This window comes from Rhipicephalus microplus, chromosome 8 (genome assembly GCF_043290135.1).
Source record: "Rhipicephalus microplus isolate Deutch F79 chromosome 8, USDA_Rmic, whole genome shotgun sequence".
In the NCBI taxonomy this organism is placed as follows: Eukaryota; Metazoa; Arthropoda; class Arachnida; order Ixodida; family Ixodidae; genus Rhipicephalus; species Rhipicephalus microplus.
In genome coordinates, this window is record NC_134707.1 from 87,342,418 (window position 1) to 87,368,923 (window position 26,506).

Consider the following 26,506-nt stretch of genomic DNA (forward strand, 5'->3'; position numbering starts at 1 on the left):
CAAGCCATGTTCCAGACTTTAGCCTCCTGTGTGTATGAATTGATCACTGACAAAAACTCCTGCCAGCTTTCTCTTCTGGCCAACCGACGTGTTCTCCTGCCTTGAGACTTTATTTTCTTAAAGCTGTCAAGATTTCCGGCTGTCGGTGAGTTCCGAAGCAACCTCCATGCTTTGTTTTGCTCCTTGCACGCATTTCCGCACTCAGAGTTCCAACATGACACGCGTCGTTTTCCAGGGTGTCCATTCGTTTGTGGGATGCATTTTGTTGCTGCATCAATCAAAAACGAAGTGAAGTAGTTGACAGCAGCATCCATGCCTAAAGTAAATATGTCGCGCCAACTTCAATGAGTGATGATATAAAACTGTTCCCAATCAACTTTGCTTAATAGCCATTTGGGAACCTGTGGCGGGCATTCAGTTAATTCAGGTGTGCTTAAAACTACGGCAAAGTGGTCACTTTTGTAGGAATTAGGGACGACATTCCAGTGAAGTAGAGGTACAAGCGATGGAGATACGATGCTTAGGTCTATTGAGGAACAAGTATTGTTAGCGAGATTATAATAAGTTGGTTCTTTTCGATTCAGAAGACATGCACTGGAAGAGAGAAGAAACTGTTCAATCAGTCGACTTCGGGCGTCCCAACGAGAGTCGCCCCATAGCCTGCGATGCGCATTCAAGTCTCCGAGGAGAGCAAAAGTTTCCGGGAGTTCATCGATTAAGGACTGCAACCCACGTTTTTGTAGGTGATAGCTTGGAGGTAGGTAAAGAGTGCAAATTTTTACGAGTTTGTCGAAAAGCACAGCTCGAACAGCCACTGCTTCAAGACATGTTTGGAGTTGGAAATGTGTGCATGCAATCCTTTGATTCACTATAATGGCAACACCTTTGGATGACAAATAACGTATTTACGAAGAAAAAAATAACGTACTTACGAAGAAAGTTGGCGTGTTTTGAATTTAGGTGAGTTACTTGTACACACAGTACTTTTGGTGAGTGTTCGTGTAAAAGTCCTTGGATATCGTCAAGGTTTCTGATAAGGCCCCTGACGTTCCATTGTATAATTTGAGTGTTCATGATGAATGCAAAGTAGTGCTGTGTGTACGAAAAGCGAGTGGCTGTTTAGCCGGGAAGTTTGAATTCAAGTAACAGGGCCATCACCAGGCCCAGTTATTTGCTTTTTTTGTTTTCTTAACGTGCTCTAAGGAGCCACGCCGCTCTTTCGGCACCAAGAGTACCGGCGTATTCATTGCCTCCTCGGAGGCACTGGATGCCCGCACGTGCGAGCTGGTTGTTCGAATTCTGGGCCTCGCCTGCTGAGGTGAGGCCTCGATATTTGAGGACCCTGGGGTCTCCTGTCTCTGTTCTGGAGTAGGCGGTGTATTATGGACTACAGCCACCTTGGGGGCAGGTGCCACAACCACCGGCTCGGTATGCGCGTGCCGAAGGAGTGGCGAGGGCTGGTGCGGCGGCGCCCCCTGTCGCGCCGCATCAGCATACGTTGGGCCATAAAATAGCGATACTCTTTTCCTAGCTTTTTTAAAAGAAATGTTTTCTTTAACTTTCATCGTTATTATTTCCTTTTCTTTTTTCAAGTATGAACAGGAATGTGAATATGCAGCATAGTTTCCATCACAGCTTACATAGTGCGGCTGCTCTTTGCAGTTCACAGACACGTGGCCCAGGGCTCCACATTATGCAAAGGTCTGATGACCACGACAGTTTTTAGAGCCATGGCCATACCTCTGACTTTGGAAGTAGTGATGGGGGTTTGGTATGTAAGGCCTGATTGAAGTTTTCGTGTGCCCTATTTGAATGGTTTCTGGTAGTTTATTGGAAGCAAACGTGAGTATTAGGTGTTTCGTTGGTGTTTTCTTTTTGTCTCTTCTGATGATAATTCTCTGTACATTAGTCACATTTTGGCTCTTCCACCCCTCCAAAAGTTTAGTCTCGGTCAGGTCAAGTAAGTCCTTGTCAGATACTACACCGCGAGTTGTGTTCATTGATCTATATGGTGTTATGATTATTGGCATGCCACCGAAATCTTTTCAAATTGTTCTTTGTCATGGATTTCGAGGAGAAGGTCTCCACTAGTTATTTTGGTTACCTTGTATCCAGTGCCAACAGTTTCGGTAAGACATCTAGTAACTAAGAAGGGAGAGAAGGTCCTGGTTTGCTTACCAGTTTTTTTACAGTGGATAACATGAAAGTGAGGAAATATTTCTATTGGCCTGTTGAAAGATTTTATGTCATCGGTGCGTACCCGCTTCAATCCGGTACAATCGCTAAGTAAGGGTAAGCTCTATGCATGCCGGTTTTATTTTATTCAGCAGCGTTGGCGACCACCCACCCAGGAGCCCAACGAGGGGACGCTACAAGTTTGTAAATACTAAAAAAACACACCGACGCCAGCCGTACAACGCCACTGCAACGCAATGCACCTAGACCAAGGTAGGCTATTTGCGCAGGGTTAACCCTCGCCGCCAGGAAAATTGGAAGTAAAAGGAAGAAACAAGAAGGCAGGAAAGGTAAAAAGTGATGGCAAAGACGAAGATGTAGAGAAAGAGGGAGGGATAGGGAAAGGTGACTGCCGATTTCCCCTGGGTGGGTCAGTCCAGGGGCGCCGTCTACGTGAAGCCGGAGCCAAAGGGTGTGTTGCCTCTGCCGGGGGGCCTTAAAGGTCCCATAACTCAGCGTCAGCTCAACCCCCAGGATCCCCTTTTCCTTGGACACGGCAAAGCCACGCACGGCTAGGCGGGGGGGGGGGGAGTCAAAACTTCCCCGTTAGCTCGGGTCCATGGTGTCGCTACACACCAAACGCCTACTTGCGCGGGCGCCCCTGCGGGGGTTACTATATGTGGGGTACCTCCTCAGGACAACCCAAGCTTTGTTTTGTAGTTTTTTTGCTTAGGTGCATTTTTTTGTACACCAGCCGTTTCGTTTAATTCAGACATGGCGCGATGAATCATGGTATCGTTTTTTTTTCTGAGGCTGTAATTATGATATTTGTGATTTTGTCGTTTATGTCATCGGTGATCATATATGGCGAGATGGCGTCCTCGAGTGTTGCATTTACTGCAAATAGTAGCCAGTCCACAAGATGGATTAGCCAGTGACGTGGTTTAGAGGTGATGGTGGGTAGTGGAGATGGCAGTTTGATGATTTAAGGTAGGTGATCACTGCTGTACGAAGAGTCGAGGACTTCCCACTTGAAATTATTAAAAACAGATGGTGAACAAGAATGCCAGACTGAGGCAACCAAACTTGCCTGAGCTTGGTGAAAAGTATGTTGGTGTGCCGGAGTTTAAAAGACGGAACAGTCATCTCAGTTATTGCATTACATCATGGAGTAATTCATATTCATTGCACATTTGGTGGTTAAAGGTATTGCAAAAACAAGCAATGCGATTCATAACTTTCGCTTCACGTCAAGCGCCATCACATGCAATTTTTGCCAGCTTGACGTATTACCCATCTCCCCAATGTACGTTTATAATGTGTGTGTTTTGTTTTTAAAAGTTTTCCACTACACCCTCACTATCAACATATTTCCTATTGCCTTGTTGAATAATTCCAATAAAACTAGACTCGCGGTCACCCATTACCTGTTATTATCTAAAGTTCGAACTAATTATGGAAAAATGAGCATTGTTTTTTATCAATTTCATCATGGAATTTTTTATCACATGATGTGAAAGACTTAATGCACATTCATGTTTTTAAGAGAAAATTTAAAACGTCTCTATTAAACGTATAACTGCTGCATTTTGTTAATTTTCAATATCGTGCTTTATTTGTAGAAAAAAAGTTTGAAATGTTCTGTGATTTGCTCTTTCGCTATTCGTATTTTAGCTTTTTCATTGTATTAACCTAGGAGGTACCGCCTGCGGTTTACTACATTGGGACCTCCTCTTGCATACTTACTCACAATGCAAATTTCTGATGCTAATAAAGAAACACTGATTGATTGATTGATTGATTGATTGATTGATTGATTGATTGATTGATTGATTGATTGATTTATATGTGGGGTTTAACGTTCCAAAACCACCGTATGATTATAAGAGACGCCATAGTGGAGGGCTCCGAAGATTTAGACCACCTGGGGCTCTTTAACGTGCACCCAAATCTGAGCACACGGGCCTACAACATTTCCGCCTCAATTGGAAATGCAGCCGCCGCAGCCCATGACCTGCGGGTCAGCAGTCGAGTACCTTAGACCGCCACGGCGGGGCTGATTGATTGATTGATTGATTGATTGATTGATTGATTGATTGATTGGAATGTCCTTCGAAAAAACAAACTCTTCGATGAGCTTAAATTATCTAAATACTCCCTCCCCCTCCGGGTCACTTTTACTGCCATTTATCGTTGCGCAGCTTGAGCGACTTTTCCGACGCCTAGCAGCTTTCACAGCGAAAGCTTAGTTCAACTCTCGACAACACTTCCCACTTAAGATATCGCAAAATCAAGGCAGAAAACAGAAATACTACACAACTGAGAAGTGTTCGTTGAGAGTGCATCACTTCCCGAAATTTATACCAAGTATGAATCATCATCATCATCATCAGCCTGACTACGTCCACTGCAGGACAAAGGTCTCTCCCATGTTCCGCCAGTTAACCCGGTCCTGTGCTTGCTGCTGCCAATTTATACCCGCAAACTTCTTGATCTCATCTGCCCATCTAACCTTCTGTCTCCCCCTAACCCGCTTCCCTTCTCTGGGAATCCAGTTAGTTACCCTTGATCACCAGCGGTTATCCTCTTTCCGCGCTACATGCCCGGCCCATGTCCATTTCCTCTTCTTTATTTCAACTATGATATCCTTAACCCCCGCCCCGCAGGGGCGCCTGCGCAAGTAGGCGTTTGGTGTGTAGCGACACCACGGACCCGAGCTAACGGGGGAGTTTCTACTCCCTCCCACGCCTAGCCGTGCGTGGCTTTGCCGTGTCCGGGCAAAAGGGGATCCTGGCGGTTAAGCTAATGCTGGGTGATTGGACCTTAAAGGCCCCCCAGCGGTGGCAACACACCCTTTGGCCCCGGCTTCACGTAGACGGCACCCCTGGGCTGACCCACCCAGGGGAAATCGGCAGTCACCTTTTCCTATCTCTCTCTCCCTACATCTTCGTCTTTATCGCTTACTGTTTATCTGTCCTGTCTTCTACTCTCTTCCGTTTAGTTCCAAACTTCCTGGCGGCTAGGGTTAACCCTGTGCAAATAGCCTACATTGGTCTAGGCGCATTGGGTTATAGTGGCGTTGTACGGCTGGCGTTTGCAGGTTTCAGCATCCGCAAACTTGTAGCGTCCCCACGTTGGGCTCCGTGGTGGGTGGCCGCCAACGCTGCTGATCAAAAATAAGACAGGCATGCACAGAGCATTCCCCTTGCTGCCTGATCGTACCGGCTTAAGGCGGGTACGCACCGATGATATAAACTTTTTTAACCAGCCCAAAGAAACATATCCTCACTATCATGTTATCCATTGTGAAAAAACTGAAAAGCAAGCCAGAACCGTCTCTCCTTTCCAGGTTTCTAGATGTCTTACCGAAACTCTTGGCACAGGATACAAGGTAACCAAAATGGCTAGTGGAGACCTTCTCCTCGAAATCCGTGACAAAGAACAATTTGAAAAGCTAGACCGTTTTTCAGATTTCGGTGGCATACCAATAACCATAACACCACATAGATCAATGAACACAACTCGCGAAGTGGTATCTGACATGGACTTACTTGACTTGACTGAGACTGAACTTTTGGAGGGGTGGAAGAGCCAAAATGTCACTAATGTACAGAGAATACTCATTAGAAGAGATAATAAGGAAACACCGACGAAACACTTAATACTCACATTTGCATCCAGTAAACTACCGGAATCTATTCAAACAGGGTACACAAAGACATCTATCAGGCCGTACTTACCAAACCCTCGTCGTTGCTTCCAATTCCAGAGGTATGGCCATGGCTCTAAAACCTGTCGTGGTCGCCAGACTTGTGCACAATGTGGAGTCCTAGGCCATATGTCGGAGTACTGCAAACAACCGCCACACTGTGTAAACTGCCAAGGAAACCACGCCGCATATTCACGCTCCTGCACATAAAAAGAAAAAGAAATAATTACGTTGAAGGTGAAGGAGAACATTACATTTAAGGAAGCACGGCGAAGAGTCGCTCCATTCTATGGACCTACATACGCTGATGCGGCGCGTCAGGGGGCACCGCCGCACCAGCCCTCGCCACTCCTTCGGCCCGCGTATACCGAGCCGGTGGTTGTGGCACCTGCCCCCAATGCGGCTGTAGCCCAGGCTACATCGCCTACTCCCAAACAAAGACCGGAGACTCCAGAGTCCTCCGGTCTCAAGGCCTCACCTCACCAGGCGAGGCCCGAAATTCGAATTAACAGCCCGCACCGCACGTGCGGGCATTCAGTGCCTCCGAGGAGGCAATGGATACGTCGGCACCCTTGGTGCCGAAAGAGCGGCGTGGCTCCTTGGAGCGCGCCAAGAAAACAAAAAAGCAGATAACAGGGCTTGGTGATGGCCTGTTAAGTGAACTCAAACTTCCTGTCTAAACAGCCACTCGCTTTTCGTACACACCGCACTATTTCACATTCACCATGAACACTCAAATTATACAATGGAACGTCAGGGGCCTTCTCAGAAACCTTGACGACATCCAAGAACTCATACATGAACACTCACCAAAATTGCTGTGTGGTCAAGAAACACACCTTTAAAACAAGAAACACACAATTTAAAACACACAAATTTTCTTCGTAAATACGTTATTTTCCGAAAAGACCGTGCTGATGATATGACATCATCCGGAGGTGTTGCCATCATAGTGAATCAAGGAATAGCATGCACACACTTACAACTCCAAACATCCCTTGAGGCAGTGGCTGTTCGAACGGTTCTTTTTGATAAACTGATCACAATCAGCACTATTTACATTCCTCCTAGCTATCAGCTGCAAAAACGCGATTTACACTCTCTAATTGATGAACTTCCGGAGCCTTATATTCTCCTTGGAGACTTTAATGCGCATAGCAGGCTATGGGGTGACTCTCGATATGACGCGCGAAGTCGACTGATCGAACAGTTCCTTATCTCGTCTAGCGCGTGTCTCCTAAATCGAAAAGAACCAACCTATTATAATCTCGCCAATAACATCTACTCCTCCATAGACCTAAGCATAGTATCTCCATCTCTTGTGCCTCTACTCCAGTGGAAAGTCGTCAGTTCTCTGTACGGAAGTGACAACTTCCCCATAGTTTTGAGCACAAATACAGTAACTGAGTGTCCATCACGTGTTCCCAAGTGGCTCATAAACAGGGCCGACTGGGAACACTTTTATACCATCGCTCGTCTAGGTTGGAATGACATAAGTACTTTGAACATTGATGTTGCTGTGAACTACTTCACAGCGTTTTTGATTGATGCTGCAACAAAATGCATCCCAAAAACAAATGGAAACCCTGGAAAACTACGTGTGCGATGGTGGAACTCTGAATGCCGAAACGCGCGCAAACAGCAAAACAGAACTTGGAGGATGCTTCGGAACTCACCGACAGCCGAAAATCTTGAAACCTTCAAGAAAATAAAGTCTCAAGGCAGGAGAACGCGTCGGCAGGCTAGAAGAGAAAGCTGGCAGAAGTTTTTATCAGGGGTTAATTCATACACACAGGAGGCTAAAGTCTGGAACATGGTCGGTAGGATAGCAGGAAAACAAGTACACACACTTCAACTCGTAAACACTCAGGGTGATACCTTGGAAGATCAGGCAAACTTCCTCGGTGCAGACTTCGAACAGGTATCCAGCTCGTCCCACTATACTGACACTTTCCAAAAATACAGAACAAGAATAGAAAAGCAGAAACTCGAACACAAATCCACTATATACGAGGCATATAACCAAGCTTTCAGTCTAGCTGAGCTCCAAACATCTCTAAACTCCTGCAGTACTTCTGCCCCAGGTTCTGACCGTGTGATGTATGAAATGTTAAAAAACCTACCAAACGGAACCCGAAAAACCATACTTTGTTTGTACAATGCTATTTGGTCTTCTGGCACTATTCCTACCTCCTGGAAAGAGGCTATTGTTATTCCCATTTTGAAAGAGGGCAAGGACCCTTCTTTAGCTTCGAGTCATGGGCCTGTTGCACTTACAAGCTGCTTGTGCAAAGTCTTCGAAAAAATGATAAACTGCCGACTTGTACACTTTCTTGAAACAAAGAATTTGCTCGACCCATTTCAGTACGGGTTTCGAGGGGGTAGATCCACCACAGACCACCTTGTTCATATCGAGGCACAGATCACAGACGCTTTCGTCCATAAACAATATTTTCTCTCTGTGTTCTTCGATATCGAAAAGGCTTACGATACAACATGGCGCTTTAGAAAATTAAGAGACCTGTCCCATCTTGGCATGCGCGGAAGAATGTTTAACATAATGGAAAGTTACCTGTCAAACCGGACATTCCGTGTCCGAGTGCGCACCGTTCATTCCCAAACACTTGTCCAGGAAACAGGCGTGCCGCAAGGTGGTGTACTAAGCTGTACACTTTTTCTCATCAAAATGAATTCCTTCCGCTTGTCCATCCCTCGCAATATGTTTTATTGTACATATGTCGACGACGTTCAGCTTGGCTTCAAGTCATGCAACTTGGCCATGTGTGAGCGGCAGGTTCAGTTAGGTTTAAACAAGGTCTCCAAATGGGCAGAAGAAAACGGATTCCGACTGAACCCACAAAAAAGCACGTGTGTCTTGTTCTCTCAAAAGAGAGGCATTCACTCAGAACCCGACATTGAACTGAACGGTCAACGTTTGTCTTTTAACGCGGACCATAAATTCATAGGATTAATATTGGACAACAAGTTGACCTTCGTACCGCACTTCAATTATTTAAAAACAAAATGCTTAAAAGCCATGAATATTTTCAAAGTGTTGTCACGTACTACGTGGGGTAGTGACAGGAAATGCCTCATGAACCTGTATAGAAGCCTCATTCGCACCCGCTTAGATTATGGGGCCATTGTTTATCAGTCTGCGACTCAAAGTGCTTTGAAGATGCTGGACCCCGTGCACCATTTGGGCATTCGCCTTTCTACGGGTGCTTTTCGCACCAGCCCCGTAGAAACCTTTATGTTGAGTCAAATGAGTGGTCGCTACATCCGCAGGGAACTTACATGTCCTTTGTTTATTTCCTTAAGGTGAAAGCAGATAAGAAGCACCCCTCATACTCTACTATTAATGATTTGTCGAGCTCCATTCTGTCTCAAAACAGGCCTTCGATGAGGCAGCCCTTCTCAGTTCGCCTGAAAAGTCTAGCTGAGGAAACTGGAGTCTCACTTGAACACAGTTTAATGGCTCCTGTAGCATATCCGCCACCGTGGCAATGGCAGACTATAGACTGCGATGTGTCCTTTCTTGAAGTTACGAAACATGCGCCTATTGCCCATATCCGAACATACTTCCTGGAACTTCAACACAAAAACACACGTCCTGAGTTCTTTACAGATGCCTCCAAGTCCAACTCCTCCGTGTCCTACGCTGCTGTCGGCCCATCCTTTTCGGATGCTGGCCCTCTACATCCAGGCACAAGTATCTTCACAGCGGAAGCTTACGCGATACTTGTGGCAGCTAAACACATCAAACAATTACAAATACAAAGAGCAGTAATTTATACAGACTCCCTCAGTGTGGTAACGGCTCTGCACAGTCATAAAAACAAAAAAAACCGGTCCTCGTCTCACTTTACTCCATTTTATGCACACTCTACACACTCAACCAACATCTTGTAGTGTGCTGGGTGCCAGGGCACCGAGAGATTCAAGGCAACGTGAGGGCGGATCAGCTCGCTGCATCCGTCCACAAAAGCACTGCCCCTACACCCATATCAATCCCGGCCCTTGACCTTAAGCCGTCTCTCAAACGAAACCTCAGGGTATACTGGCAGAGCAAGTGGGATACACACACACAAAACAAAATACACATTATTAAGCCACACCTTGGTCATTGGCTGCCAGTATCAAAATCACGTCATACAGAGGTAATACTAACGAGACTCAGGAGAGGACACACATACACGACACACACATATCTTTTGTCTGGTGGCGATCCACCATTGTGTGACAGATGTGGTGAACAATTAACCGTCTTTCACATGTTAATCCAGTGTAAACACTTAGAAACTCTAAGAAAACATTTTCCATTACCCTACCGACCACATATACCTTTACACCCTGCAATGTTCGTTGGTAGGGGACCGCTTTTTAGTCATAAACCATTGTTAGCGTTTTTAAAAGAAATTCATAATTTTCATATCATATACACGGGCATTCCGTAGCACGACCTCTCTAGAGAGGTTTTTGCTGGTGAGGTTACACAAGAAAGCACTTGCCTCACGGCCCTTGGACGCAAGGGTATGAACGAGTTAGGCGCTTGTGCTAATGCCATACATATCCACCATCGTCTTTTATTATCACCAACTTTTGTCATCTATTCACACCACACACACCTTTCACGGCATGGTCATGGTTTTATTACTTATATGTTCTTACCCGCCTTATCGCGAGGAATTTTATGGCCCTTATACAGCCGCTTATAACAATCATTGTCCATATTTTTAGTAAGATGAACTGGCACTCTTTGGCCAACAAATGACCCTTGCGCCAAAATAACACCATATATCATCATATATATATCATCCTTAACCCCCGTTTGTCCCCTAAACCACTCCGCTCTCTTCTTGTCTCTTAAGGTTACACCTACAATTTTTCTTTCCATTTCTCGCTGCGTCGTCCTCAATTTAAACTGAACCTTCTTTGTAAGTCTCCAGGTTTCTGCTCCGTAGCTAAGTATCGGCAAGATACAGCTGTTATATACCTTCCTCTTGAAGGATAGTGGCAATCTACCTGTCATAATTTGAGAGTGCTTGCCGAAAGTGCTCCACCCCATTCTTATTCTTCTAGTTACTTCAATCTCGTGGTAAGGCTCTGCGGTTATTACCTGCCCTAAGTAGACATAGTCTTTTACAACTTCAAGTGCACTATTACCTATCTCGAAGCGCTGCTCCTTTCCGAGGTTATTGTACATTATTTTCGTTTTCTGCAGATTAACTTTAAGACCAACCTTTCTGCTCTCCTTGTCTAACTCCGTAATCATGAGTTGCAATTCGTCCCCTGAGTTACTCAGCAATGCAATGTCATCGGCGAAGCGCAGGTTACTAAGGTATTCTTCATTAACTCTTATCCCTAACTGTTCCCATTCTAGGCTTCTGAAAACCTCCTGTAATCACGCGGTAAATAGCATTGGGGAGATTGTGTCCCCCTACCTTACACCCTTCTTGATTGGTATTCTGTTGCTTTTTTTATGAAGCACTATGGTAGCAGTTGATCTCCTGTAGATTTCTTCCAGAATGTTTATATATACTTCATCTACGCCCTGATTCCGCAGTGTCTGCATGACGGCTGATATTTCTACCTTCCACAGGCATACGTCAAATAACTCACGGCCCTCAGTCCCCAGCAGCTGCGAAGCAACTGACCACGGCGGCGGTCAGATCTGCGACGCAGCAGAGGGTGCTAAGAATCTCTGGATCCGGACAGGCCGCTATTGGAACCTGAACTTGGCAACGTTTAACGCTAGAACCTTATCTAGTGAGGGAAGTCTAGCTGTACTATTCGAGGAGCTAGAGGGTGTTAAATGGGATATAATAGGGCTCAGTGAGGTTAAGAGGACAGATGAGGCCTATACTGTGCTACAGAGTGGGCCCGTTGTTTGCTATCGGGGCTTGGCCGACAGAAGAGAACTGGGAGTGGGGTTCCTAATTCAACGAAACATAGCTGGCAACATAGAGGAATACTATAGCATTAATGAAAGGGTGGTAGGTATTCTAATTAAACTGAACAAAAGATACAAGATGAAGGTAGTACAGGCTTACGCGCCTACATCGAGCCATGATGACGCTTCAGTTAAAAGCTTCTATGAAGACGTGGAATCGGCAATGAGTAAGATAAAAACACAGTATACTATAGTGATAGGCGACTTTAATGCAAAGGTAGGGAAGAAGCAGGCTGGAGACCAGGCAGTAGGAGATTATGGCATCGGCACTAGAAACGCCAGAGGAGAGCTACTAGTAGAATTCGCAGAACGCAATAATTTGCGGATTTTGAAATACCTTCTACCAAAAACGAGAAAACCGCAAGTGGACATGGAGGAGCTTTAATGGCGAAAATAAGAACTAAATAGACTTTATAATGACTGCACACCCAGGAATCGTGCAGGATGTGGAAGTGGTTGGCAAGGTACGATGCAGTGACCATAGAATGGTACGGTCTCGAATTCGCCAAGACTTGAAGAAGAAACGACAGAAACTGATACGCAAGAAGCCAATCAATGAGCTAGCACTGAGAGGGAAAGTACAGGAATTCAGAGTGTCGCTGCCGAACAGGTACTCGGCTCTTAGTGAGGAAACCAACCTTAGCATAGATACAATGAATGATAATCTGAAGAGTATCATTACGGAGTGTGCAGTGGAAGTTGGAAGCAGGGTAGTTAGGCAGGACACTGGCAAGCTTTCCAAAGAAACAAAGAACCTAATTAAGAAGCGTCAAATCATGAAAATTTCAAGTACAACAGACAAAAGAGAACTGGCAGAGCTTTCGAAGTTGATTAATAGACGTAAAGTATGCGATGTAAGAAGGTATAAAATGGAGAGAATTGAACACGCTCTGAAAAACGGAGGAAGCGTCAAAGCAGTGAAGAGGAAACTTGGGATAGGCAAAAATCAGATGTCTGCACTAAAGGACAAAGAAGGCAAAATAACTACCATTATGGATAGGATAGTTAAAATAGCGGAGGAGTTTTACAGAGATCTGTACAGTAGCCGAGACAACCACGACCTTAATACTATAAGAACTAGCAGTAACCCAGATGACACCCCACCAGTAATGATAGAAGAAGTCAGAAAAGCTTTGTAGAGCATGCAAAGAGGCAAAGCTGCTGGTGAGGATCAGGTAACATCAGATCTGCTGAAAGATGGAGGACAGATTGTGTTAGAAAAACTAGCCACCCTGTTTACGAGATGTCTCCTGACGGGAAGGGTACCAGAGTCTTGAAAGAACGCTAACATCATCTTAATACATAAGAAAGGAGATGACAAGGACTTGAAGAATCACAGGCCGATCAGCTTGCTCTCTGTAGTATACAAGCTATTTACAAAGGTAATTGCTAACAGAGTAAAGAAAACATTAGAATTCAATCAACCAAAGGAACAAGCAGGATTTCAAACAGGCTACTCAACAATCGACCACATTCATACTATCAATCAGGTAATAGAGAAATGCTCAGAGTACCAACCACTATACATAGCCTTCATAGCTTACGAGAAGGCGTTTGATTCAGTAGAAATATCAGCCGTCATGCAGACCAAGTATGAATGAGGACCCCTAAATTAGCAGTGGGACCGCATGCTGGAAACAAATGTTCTTTCACGCTTCTTGTTTCTGGCTTTATTGTAATGTCTGGTGTGGCTTTTTTTCCTGGTTTCCATCCCACATGCATGCTCACCCACTTGCTCGACCGTTACCTTCTGTTACATTCGAGCGGATGAACAGCAGCAGACTTGTAATACGACAGGCCATTTTGCGTGCTGGTGTTGTTGTTGTTGTTGTTGTTTTGTTGTTGTTGTTGTTTTTGTTGTTGTTGTTATCGTCGTCGTCGTCGTCGTTATAGCAATTTGCATCAAGAAAAGTATGAGCAATATAATTTACCATCAAGCAATAATACCAAAATACGAATTTGCATATTACAAATGTTTGCTAACACAAAGAATCAAGAGATGATGTGTGGCGCTTTGTGGCGCAAGGGCCAATTGATGGCCAAAGAGCGCCATTTCGATGAGTATAGATGCGTGCAATGATATGTTGCGTGGCTGTATAGGGGCCTTAAAACTCCTCGCAATAATGCGGGTAAAAACATAAGTATTAAGATCATGACAGTGACGTGATATGCATAGTAAAAAGGGTGACAAAAGTTTTGATAATAAAACATGTTAAATTATTTGGCACTAGCACAAGTGCCTCATCAGTGCCCTTGTGTCCAAGGGCTGCGAGGCAAGTGCTCTTAAATGTAGTCACTGCAGCAGCAACCTCTTTTGAGAGGTCACGCTACGCAATGCCTGGGTATATTACATAGTAAAAACTGACATCTCTTAAAAAGCTAGCGATGATTTATGGGTGAAAAGTGGTTCCCTACCGACAAACATTGCGGGGTGCAATGGTATATGTTGTCGGTAGAGTAATGGAAAGTGTTGTCTTCTTAGAGTCTCTAATTGTTTACATTGAATTAAAACGTAAAGAACTGTTAATGCCTCACCACATTTGTCACACAAAGGTGCATCGCCACCGGACAAAAGATGTGTGTGTGTCGTGTATGTGTGTCCCATCCTGAGTCTTGTTAGTGTTACCTCTGTTAGACGTGATTTTGATACTGGTGGCATATGACCAAGATGTGGCTTGATAACGTGTTGCTTGTTTTGTGTGTGTCTATCCCACTTGCTATGCCAGTAGTCCCTGAGCTTTCGTTTGAGAGACGGCTTAAGATCAAGGGGCGGGATCGATATGGGTGAAGTGGCTCTGATTTCATGGACGGATGCAGCAAGCTGATCCGCCATCACGTTGCCTTGAATCTCACGGTGCCCTGGCACCCAGCACACTACAACATGTTGTTTGAGTGTGTGGAGTGTGCATAAAATGGAGTAAAGTGAGACGAGGACAGGGTTTTTTGTTTTTTAAGACTGTGCAGAGCCGTTACCACACTGAGGTAGTCTGTATAAATTACTGCTTTTTGTGTTTGTAATTGTTTTTGTGTTTGTGTTTAGCTGCCACAAGTATCGCGCAAGCTTCCGCTGTGAAGATACTTGTGCCTGGATATAGAGGGCCAGCATCCGAAAGAGAAGGGTCAGCAGCAGCGTATGACACAGAGCAGTTGGACTTAGAGGCATCTGTAAAGAACTCAGGACGTGAGTATTTGTGTTGAAGTTCCAGGAAGTATGCTCGGATATGGGCAATAGGCGCATGTTTTGTAACTTCTAGGAAAGACACATCGTACTCTATAGTCTGCCACTGCCACGGTGGCGGGTATGCTACAGGAGCCATTAAACTGTGTTCAAGTGACACTCCAGTGTCCTCAGCTAGACCCTTCAGGCGAACTGAGAAGAGCTGCCTCATCGAAGGCCTGTTTGGAACAAAATGGAGCTCGACAAATCAATAATAGTAGAGTATGAGGGGTGCTTCTTGTCTGCTTGCACCTTAAGAAAATAAACGAAGGACATGTAAGTTCTCTGCAGATGAAGCGACCACTCATTTGACTCAACGTGAAGGCTTTCTACGGCGCTGGTGCGAACAGCACCCGTAGAAAGGCGGATGCCCAAATGGTGCACGGGGTCCAGCATCTTCAAAGGTCTTTGAGTCGCAGAATGATAGACAACGGCCCCATAATCTAAGCGGGTGCGAATGAGGCTTCTATACAAATTCATGAGACATTGCCTGTCACTGCCCCACGTAGTATGTGACACTTTTGAAACATTCATGGCTTTTAAACATTTTGTTTTTAAATACTTGATCTGCGTTACGAAGGTCAACTTGTTGTCCAAGATTAGGCCTAAGAATTTATGCTCCGCATTTACAGACAGACGTTGACCGTTCATTTCAATGTCGGGTTCTGAGTGCATGCCTCTTTTTCGGGAGAACAAGACACACGTGCATTTTTGTGGGTTCAGTCGGAATCCGTTTTCTTCTGCCCATTTGGAGACCTTGTTTAAACCTAACTGAACCTGCCGCTCACACATGGCCAAGTTGCATGACTTGAAGCCAAGCTGAACGTCGTCGACATATGTACAATAGAACATATTGCGGGGGATGGACAGGTGCAAGGAATTCATTTTGACAATAAAAAGTTTACAACTAAGTACACCACCTTGCGGCACGCCTGTTTCCTGGACGAATGTTTGGGAGAGAACACTGCCCACACGGACACGGAATGTCCGATTGGACAAGTAACTCTCGATTATGGAAAACATTCTACCGCGCACGCCAAGGTGGGACAGGTCTCTTAGAATTCCAAAGCGCCATGTTGTATCATAAGCCTTTTCGATATCGAGAAACACAGAGAGAAAATATTGTTTATGGACGAAAGCGTCTCTGATCTGTGCCTTGATACGAACAAGGTGGTCTGTGGTGGATTCACTCTCTCGAAACCCGCACTGAAATGGGTCGAGCAAATTGTTTGTTTCAAGGAAATGTACAAGTCGGCAGTTTATCATTTTTCCGAAGACTTTGCAGAAGCAGCTTGTAAGTGCAATAGGCCTATAACTCGAAGCTAAAGAAGGGTCCTTGCCCTCTTTCAAAATGGGAATAACAATAGCCTCTTTCCAGGAGGTAGGAATAGTGCCAGAATACCAAATAGCATTGTACAAACAAAGTATGGTTTTTCGGGTTTCGTTTGGTAGGTTTTTTAACATTTCATACATCACACGCTCAGAACCTGGGGCAGAAGTACTGCAGGAGTTTAGAGATGTTCAGAGCTCAGCTAGACTGAAAGCGTGGTTATATGCCTCGTTTCTAGTGCAGTTGTGTTCGAGTTTCTGCTTTTCTATTCTTGTTCTGTATTTTTCGAAAGTGTCAGTATAGTGGGACGGGGTGGACACCCGTTCGAAGTGTGCACCGAGGAAGTCTGCCTGATCTTCTAAGGTATCAACCCTGAGTGTTTACGAGTGGAAGTGTGCGTACTTGTTTTCCTGCTATCCTACCATCCATGTTCCAGACTTTAGCCTTCTGTGTGTATGAATTGATCCCTGACAAAAACTTCTGCCAGCTTTCTCTTCTGGCCTGCCGACGCGTTCTCCTGCCTTGAGACTTTATTTTCTTGAAGGTGTCAAGATTTTCGGCTGTCGGTGAGTTCCGAAGCAACCTCCATGCCTTATTCTGTTCCTTTCGCGCATTACGATACTCAGTGTTCCACCATGGGACGTGTCGCTTGCCGGGCTGTCCAGATGTTTGTGGGATGCATTTGGCTGCTGCGTTATTAAGGAGAGCTGTGAAGTACTGCACAGCTTCATCTATGCTTAGCCCACATATGTCAGTCCAACATAACTGAGCATTGTTATGAAACTGTTGCCAGTCGGCTTTGTGTATAAGTCATTTCGGGGAACTCGTGGAGGACATTCGTATGATGTTTGTGTACTCAAAACGACAGAAAAATGATCACTGCCGTAAGGATTATTTAGAACTTTTCATTGGAGTAATGGTACAAGTGAAGGAGATGCGTTGCTGAGATCTATGGAAGAGTAGGTTTCGTTGGCAAGGTTATAATACGTTGCTTCTTTCCTATTCAACAGGCAGGCACCGGAGAAAAAAACGAACTGTTCAATGAGACGACCTCGTGCGTCGCAGCGAGAATCACCCCATAGACTGCTATGAGCGTTCAGGTCACCAAGGACCAGATAAGGTTCGGGTAGTTGATCTATCAAGGCCTCGAATTCTCGTTTTTCAAGACGGTGGTGTGAGGGTATGTACAGAGAGCAGATGGTGACGAGCTTGTTGAAAAGAACTGCTCGAACAGCCACTGCCTCTAGTGTTGTTTGTAGTGGTAAATGTGTGCATGCTACTTTTTGATTAACAATAATGGCTACACCGCCGGATGACGCCACAGCATCATCTCTGTCCTTTCGGAAGAGAACATACCGACGCAAAAAATTCGTGTTTTTAGATTTTAAATGAGTTTCCTGTACACACAGCACTTTCGGCGCATGTTTGCAAATGAGCTCTTGAACATCATCGAGGTTTCTAAGCAGTCCTCTGACATTCCAATGTATTATTTCTGTTGCCATATTGGAGGTAACGTAGTGCTGTGTGTAAGAAAAAATGGGTGTGTCTGCTTCTTAAGCTAAACGTTAAGACTCAAAGAACAGGGCCATCGCCGGGCCCCGTTATTGGCTTTTTATTTCTTTTGGCGCGCTCCAGGGAGCTACGCCGATCTTTCGGCACCAGGAGTACCGTGGTGTCCATTGCCTCCTCAGAGGCACTGCGTGCCCGCATTTGCGAGCTGATGTTTCGGGCTTGGGGCCTCGCCTGGTGAGACGAGGCCTTCATATCGGCCGACCCTGGGGTCTCCTTCCCCTCGGGGGGGGGCGAAACCTTTGGTCCTCTCGGGCTAGAGGTCAAGGGGACCTTTTTTGCTGCTTGGATACCCTGGCTGCTGCAAGAGCTTGCAGCAGCCGTGGGTGTGGCCGTGGAGACGAGTGGCAGGGCAGCCTTGTCTGTTCCCACCATGGGTGGGGGCATTGGCAACCGCCTGGGCACACCGTGCCTGGCATGGGCAGTTGCCGCAGGCCGTTGTAGTGCTGCCCCCTGTTGCACTACATCGGCGAACGATGGTTAGTTTGTGAAAAGGCCAGATACTTGTTGACGGGCTTCTCGGAAAGTAATGTTTTGTGTGATTTTGATTGTAACAATTTCTTTTTCCTTTTTCCATGTTGGACAGGTTCGGGTGTATGCAGGATAGGCACCATCGCAGTTTGCGCAGTGGGCCCCATCCTCCACCTTACACTCGTCTGTGGCGTGTCCTGTGGTGGCACACTTTCCGCAGGTGAGTTGGCCGCGGCAACTCTGAGAGCCGTGACCAAAATGCTGGCATTTGAAGCAACGTCGTGGGTTTGGAATATAGGGTCTCACATTCAGCTTCAAGTATCCTGTTTCGAGATGTTCAGGCAGGGTACTGGTGCAAAACGTCACAATTATGTGTTTTGTTGGGGCTTCCTTCTTATCACGCCTAATTTTGATTCTTTTTACTTGTGTCACCTGCTGGTCCTTCCAGCCCTCGAGGAGCTCACCTTCAGTCAGCCCAAGCAAGTCTTGATCAGATACAACGCCTCGGGAAGTGTTCATTGAGCGGTGTGATGTAATTGAGATAGGAATGTTTCCAAACGATTCTAGTTTCGAGAGGTTTTCATACTGGCTCTGACTTTTTACCTCGAGGAGGAGGTGCCCACTGGCCATTCTTGTAGCCTGGTCACCTGGGCCAAGTGTAGTGGTGAGGCATTTGGAAACAACGAAAGGCGAAATTGTTCTGGCGTTCTTTTCAGCAGTTTCACAGTGGATTACATGGTAGCGGGGAAAGGTTTCTTTCGGTTTGCTGAAATAGTTGCAAAAGTCTTCGGTGCGCCCTCTCTTCGAGAGAGGACGATCGTGCAATAAAGGGAGAGAAGAAAAAGCCATAAACTAAATATGAGTTCGGCAGCCATGCGAGCCGCCCACCATGGAGCACAACACGAGGACGTGACAAGTCCTAAATTTATATGAGGCATGTCAACGTCAGCTGTACACAGCCACTATAACCAAATATATTGTGCCCAAGACAGAGCACATACACAAAGTTAACCTTTGCCGCCAGGAAAAATCGGAAACAAATGCAAGAGAGAAGAAGACAGGATAGATTCAAAGACGAGAAAAGACTCAGATGTAGAGAGAGAGAGAAATAGGAAAAGGCGACTACCGATTTCTCTTGGGTGGGTCAGCCCAGGGGTGCCGTCTACGTGAAGCCGGGGCCAAAGGGGTGTGTTGCCACCGCTGGGGGGCCTTTAAGGTCCAATCACCCAGCATTAGCTTAACCGCCAGAATCCCCTTTTGCCCGGACACGGCAAAGCCACGCACGGCTAGGCGTGGGAGGGAGTAGAAACTCCCCCGTTAGCTCGGGTCCGTGGTGTCGCTACACACCAAACGCCTACTTGCGCAGGCGCCCCTGCGGGGAAGAAGCAAGAGGAAATGGCATCATTATAGAATACTTACTAAGTAGCCATCCCCAGTTGTCCCACATCCACTACTTTCGCCGTTGGCTGCGATCACACCGAGAAAGCTCGCCCACAAAATGACTGCCTGCATTCCTGTCATCCTGATATTCGACGCCCGTCTCCTCGAACCAGATCCAATTCAAGCAGCCTGTCTGAAGCCAAAGCACCTCAGAACTCACAAATCAGGGCACATCAAACTGTTAAAATACCCTATACACACCAACGCATCGTCTTATTTTGTATTTGTGATCTTCCACTTGGCAGTGAATCGCGAGAAAGCGTAGTAAGTAAATAAGCAATCCTCATTGAGTAAGTAGAAAATACTTGGCAGTAGCTAGTGGTTTATTTGAGCAATAACAAAAACACGAATAACTACTACTGTATTGTTGAGGAGCCTAATAAACACCCGATGTTTTCGAATACCTTCCTACACATAGGTCACTCAGAGAATCAGAATCGTTTAAAGGGCACAAAATAGAAGCAATGAGTTGTTTTAGATTGATAAACTGCACTCATGACAGTTATACTTTTAAAAGTACAGCTGTCAGAGTTCATTATTACCGGAGAAATTAAGGCTGAAGTTTCATTCGAACTTGATAGCGTTAAACATCTCGTTTTGCGGGAATCCCGGAGTCAGCGTTGGTTAAGAAACAAAAACCGAAAAACTGAGAAAGATGGAGCAGAGTGGAGACAGAACCAGGGTTGTTGGGGTCCGAGTGGGGATAGAACCTGTGTTCCTTGCGTCGCAAGCAGATATTCTACGACACGGCCACGCCTCTCCTTGTGAAATTAGTAAAAACAACCTTTTATGTTTGGAAATACAGTCAAAGTAGTTTTCATGCTTCACAAACACAGGCGTTTTGTATACATGCTTCACAATGGAACATGAAATATTGCAGTAATAATTCTTGGTAGAAGCATCCGTTGCCAATGGGTGTCATAATAAGTCATTGTCATAGTTTTTTATTTATATTGGGTTCACTGACGCAGGAGCGACTAAGGTTAGGCTGCGCCAAACACAAGGTACCTAGTGATTGTCAGTATATACATTTCAATCCTAAAGCTTATCGAAAAATTCACTTTCTTTTAGGAATTGATAACCTTATACAGTGGAACAAGTAAGTCGTCTCCTAAAAGTTGATTCGGGTGCATCGGTGTGTGGTGTTTGTATAGTGCTCTGAAATGCTTTCGTCTTTCAGCTTCAATGTATGAACACGTGATTACAATATGACGATGATGATGATGATGATGATGATGATTAGTTTTTAATGGCGCAAGGGGCGATTGATGGCCAAAGAGCGCCATTTCAATTGACTACAGATATGAACAATGATATGATGTGTGGCTGTAAAGGGGCCTTAAAATTCCTCGCTCTAACGCGGGTTGAAACATGGAAGTAATAAAATCATGACAGTGGCGTGACATATGTGTAGTGATAGCGGATGGCAAAATGTCAGGATAATAAAACTACGATGAAGATGTAGTCACCGCACTTACGACCACACTATAGAGGTCGTGGTACGGATGACCTCGAAATATCGGGTGAAAGCTTTGCACATCTTTTAAGAACGTGAAAAGTGTTTGCAGTTTAAAAAGCGGATCCCTACCGATGAGCATCCCAGGGTGTAGAGGGAGCTGCTGTCAGTAGGGCAGTAAAAAGTGCTTTTTTCTTACAGCATCTAGCTCATTGCACTGGACGAAAATGTGGAGAACCGTAAGGGGCTCTCCACATTTTTCACAATATGGTGGATCATGGTAGACAGAAGAAATGAATGTGTAGAATGTGTATGTCCTGTTCTAAGCCTTGTTATTATTACTTCTGTGTGTCGTGATTTTGATAGTGGCGGCCAATAACCTAGTTGCGGCTTAATAGCATAGAGTTTATTATCTGTGTGTTTATCCCAAATGCTCTGCCAATACCCCCTGAGCTTTCGTTTTAGAAAAGGTTTTAAGTCAAGTGCAGGGACTGGTGTTGATGCATTGGGAGCAGTGTCATTGGCGCAAGCAGCCAGATTGTCGGCCAAAACGTTTCCTTGGATCTCGGGGTGCCCTGGAACCCAGCAGACAACGACATGCTGTTTTGATGTGTACAGTGTGCCAAGAAGTGAGTTTAGTCACACCAACACGTTGTTCTTGTGTTTTTAGGAGTTTTCAGGGCTTTGACCACGCTTAGGAAATCTGTGTATATTACCGTCTTTTGTAATTTTATCTGTTTAATGTGTTTTACGACCACCAGTATTGCGTAAGCTTCTTCTGTGAAAATGCTTGCATCAGGATGAAGAACGCCGGCTTCGGAAAAGGATTGGCCTACCACTGCATATGACACAGACGTGTTTGACTTTGACGCATCGGTAAAGGACTCAGGGCATGTGTATTTTATGTTGTAGTTCAAGGAATTATGTATGTATGTGGGCAAGTGGTGCGTGCTTTGTGACTTCAGCAAAAGAGACATCACAGTCTATAAGCTGCCACTGCCACGGAGGCAAATATGTTGCAGAAGCTATCAAAATGTGTTCAAGAAGAGACACACCTGTTTCTTCGGCGAGGCCCCTTACACGGGGCGCGTAGGGCTGCCTAAATGAAGGACGGTTCTCGAACAAGCCAGAAAAAGACAAATCATTAATTGTGAAATTGCAAGGGTGTTTCTTGTCTGCCTTCACCTTCAAAAAGTACAAAAAGGACAGGGAACATCTTTGTAGGTGGAGCGACCATTCATTCGAATCCACGTACAAGCTCTCCACAGGGCTGGTGCGGATAGCACCCGTAGAGAGGCGAATGCCTAGATGGTGGACAGGGTCGAGAATTTTCAAGGCTGATGATGTTGCCGACTGATAGATTATAGCACCGTAATCTAGGCGTGTGCGTACGAGGCTTTTATATAAATTGATTAGACATTTCGTGCCACTAGCCCATGTAGTGTGTGACAACACTCTCAAAATGTTCATTGTTTTTAAGCACCAGTCCCTTAAATACTTGATGTGTGGGATGAAGGTTAGCTTAGTGTCTAATATGAGGCCAAGAAACTTGTGCTCGGTCTTCACTGACAGAGGTTGACCATGCAGGTCAATGTCGGGGTCAGGATGGAGGCCCCTCTTTCGGCTGAACAAGACACAAGTGCTCTTTTGCGCGTTGAGTATAAAACCATTCTCGTTTGCCCATTGAGATACCTTGTTCAACCCTAGTTGAACTTGACGTTGGTACATTTAGATGTTGCACGATTTGTAACCAATCTGCACATCATCGACATATATGCAGTAAAAAATATTTCTTGGGAGAGACAGGTGCAAGGAATTTATTTTAACTATGAAAAGTGTGCAGCTCAATACACCTCTTTGTGGTACTCCTGTTTCTTGGACAAATACTCGAGATAAGACAGTGCCAACTTGGACACGGAATGTACGGTTGGACACGTAGCTTTCGATAACTGTCAGCATTCTACCCCGCACACCTAAATGTGACAGGTCTCGCAATATGCCGAAGCGTCATGTAGTGTCATATGCCTTTTCCATACCGAGGAACACAGAAAGAAAAATTGCTTATGAACAAAAGCGTCGCGAATTTGTACTTCGATACGGACAAGGTGGTCAGTGGTGGACCGAGCCTCTCGAAACCCACACTGGTATGGGTGAAGTAGGCCACTAATTTCAAGGAAGTGCGTCAGGCGCCTGTTAATCATTTTTTCAAAGACCTTGCAAATACAGCTGGTTAATGCTATTGGCCTGTAGCTGGAAACTGAGGCCGGGTCTTTGCCTTGTTTTAGAATTGGGATAACGATAGCTTCCTTCCAGGCTGAGGGTAGCTCGCCAGAAGCCCATATCGCATTATACAGAGAGAGGAGAGGTTTCTGGGTTTCAGTGGGCAGGTGTTTTAACATTTCATATGCCACACGGTCTGTGCCTGGGGTAAATTTATTGCAGCAGGTAAGTGAGGCTTGTAGTTCAGCCAAACAGAAAGGTTCCTCGTATGCCTCATGTGTAGTGGGCTTGCGCTCTAATCTCTCTGTTTCTATTGCGGTTTTGTATCGTTGGAACGCTTCACTATAGTGTGTTGAGCTGAAGACCTTTTCAAAGTGCGCTCCGAGAGTGTTTGCCTGGTCTTCCAAACTCTCCCCTTGTTTGTTCACTACAGGAAGCGAATGTGCTTTTCGTCCTGCCACCTTACCAACCATGCTTTAGACTCTTGACTCATCTGTTAGTTAATGCCTGATAAAAATTTGTGCCAACTTTCCCTTCTCGCCTGTCGGCGCGTCCTCCTTGCTTGCGACTTGACGTTCTTAAAGTTTACAAGATTCTAGGCTGTGGGCGAGTATCTAAGCAACTTCCATGCCTTATTTTGTTCTTTTCGAGCATCACGGCACTCATTATTCCACCATAGAACTCGTCGTTTGCTTGAAGGTCCACATGTTTGGAGAATACATTTTGTTACTGCATCAACCAAGAAAGTTGTAAAGTAGCATACAGCATCCTCTATGCTCAATGCCGCCATGACAGTCCAAGATAATAAAGTCATTTTTTGAAACTTTCCCCAATCGGCTTTGTCGGTGAGCCATTTATGAACTTGTGCAGGACATGTATTTGTTACTGATGTGCTGATAACGATAGGAAAATGGTCACTACCATACGGATCATTATTGACTTCCCATATAAGTAGAGACAGGAGTGATGGGGATATTAAGCTGAGGTCTATTGCTGAGTACGTATTGTTAGCGATGTTGTAATATCTTGGCTCTTTCTGATTCAGCAGGCGCGCACCGGAAGAAAAAAGGAGCTGTTCCATCAGGCGACCTCGAGCATCGCAGCGAGAGTCACTCACAGATTGCTATGTGCATTGATATCTCCAAGGAGAATATAAGGTTCTGGAAGTTCCTCTATGAGGGACTCGAATTCATACTTTTCAAGACGGTGTTGTGGAGGTATGTAGAGAGAGCAGATGGTGGCGAGCTTATTCAAAAGAACTGCTCGAATAGCCACCGCCTCAAGGGATGTTTGTAGTGGTAGGTGTGTGCATGCAATCCCTTGATTGACTATAATAGCAACACCACCGGATGGCAAAATGGCATCATTCCGGTCTTTCCGAAAGATAACGTAGTGACGTAAAAAGTGGGTGTGTTTAGGTTTCAGGTGTGTCTCTTGTACGCACAGCACCTTAGGTGTATGTTTCTGTAAAAGTTCCTGGATATCGTCGAGGTTTCTCAACAGTCCTCTGACGTTCCACAGTAGTAATTGTGTCATTTCAATGTAGTGTGGTGCTGTGTGTACAGAAGTGTTGTGTTAGTTTACAGGGCCTTTTGGGGGCCCTGTGATTTGAGGTTTTTCTTTTTTGGCGCGCTCCAAGGAGTTGCGCCTATCCTTCGGCGTCTGAGGCGCCGGAGGAGTGGGACTTGTATCCATCACCTCTTGTGAGGTGGTGGGTGGTGCTTCCTGGGCAGGCACATTCACTGAACTTTCGGACCTAACTGCGCCTGCAGTGGTCCGAGGTTCAGCAGACACTGGGGTCTGCCGGCCCTGTTTGTCAGGTGGCGGAGCAGTACAGGCTGCTCCATCCGGGGGCGCTGGCGGCACGACCGTGGCTACACACTGGGTGACATTCGCGGGTGCCGAGACATGTGGCGCGGCGCCCCGGCGCGTCACATCTGCAAAGAAGGAATAAGATGGGTTGTGTATTGTTAAGCGTTGCCGCGCTTCTTGGAATGAGAGATTGAATTTAACCTTAAGTTCTACTATTTCTTTCTTTTTTCCATGCGAGGCATGATCGTGAGTAGGCAGCGTGATCTCCTTCACAGTTCGAACAATGAGTTATTTCTGAGGTGCAGTTGTCCCATATGTGTTGAATGGATGCGCACTTCGCGCAAGTGGCACGCCCACTGCAACTCTGCGATCCTAACCGAAACGTTGGCACTTGAAACATCGACGAGGGCTGGGAATGTATGGTTTTACACGAAGCTTACAGTAGCCGGTTTCGATTGATTCTGGTAGGTCACTTCTTCCGAAAGTAATTATTACGTGTTTTGTAGGGGTCAGCTTGTTGTTGCACCTTATTGTTATTCGTTGGACTTTGACCACGTTCTGGTCCTGCCAACCTACGAACAGCTCACTTTTTGAAAGCTCAGTAAGAGCATCATCAGAAATTACGCCACGGACAGTGTTCATGGACCTGTGTGAGCCCACAGAAACAGGGGTTTCCCCAAAGGCTACAAGCTTAGACAGCTTTTCATACTGAGCTTTGTCACGAACCTCCAGAAGATCACCACTTCTCATCTTTGTCACTTTATAACCTGGGCCTATTGCTTCTGTGAGAGTTTTGGAAACGAGGAAAGGTGAAATGGCTCGGACTGTCTTCTTTTCGTTTTGACTGTGTATTACATGGTACTTTGGGAATGTCGGCTTTGGTGTGTTAGGCGGGAAAGTATCTTCGGTTCGCCACCTTTTTAGGGAGCGATCAAGAAGGGGGAAAAGCTTTTGCCATAAAAATACTATAAAGTTTGGTGGCGATGGTGGCCACCCACCACCGAGCCCAACAAGGGGACGCTACAAGGTTGACTAGTGAACACTTAGAGATGCCAGCCATGCATCGCCGCTATAAGCGAATATAACTACCCAAGGTTGGGTAACTACACAGGGTTAACCCTCGCCGCCAGGAAATTCGGAAGTAAACGGAAATG

General features: G+C 45.6%; 1 protein-coding gene across 1 annotated transcript in view; it reads right to left on the bottom strand.

Moving 5' to 3' along the window:
* Positions 1–20,014, bottom strand: part of LOC142768648 (uncharacterized) — a 149,976-nt gene extending 129,962 nt beyond the window's left edge. The window contains exon 1 of the mRNA XM_075870660.1: positions 19,844–20,014. Within this exon, the coding sequence (XP_075726775.1) occupies positions 19,844–19,945 (102 nt within the window). The 5' untranslated portion in view covers positions 19,946–20,014. The remainder of the gene's footprint in view (positions 1–19,843) is intronic.
* Between the last annotated feature and the right edge of the window lie 6,492 nt (positions 20,015–26,506).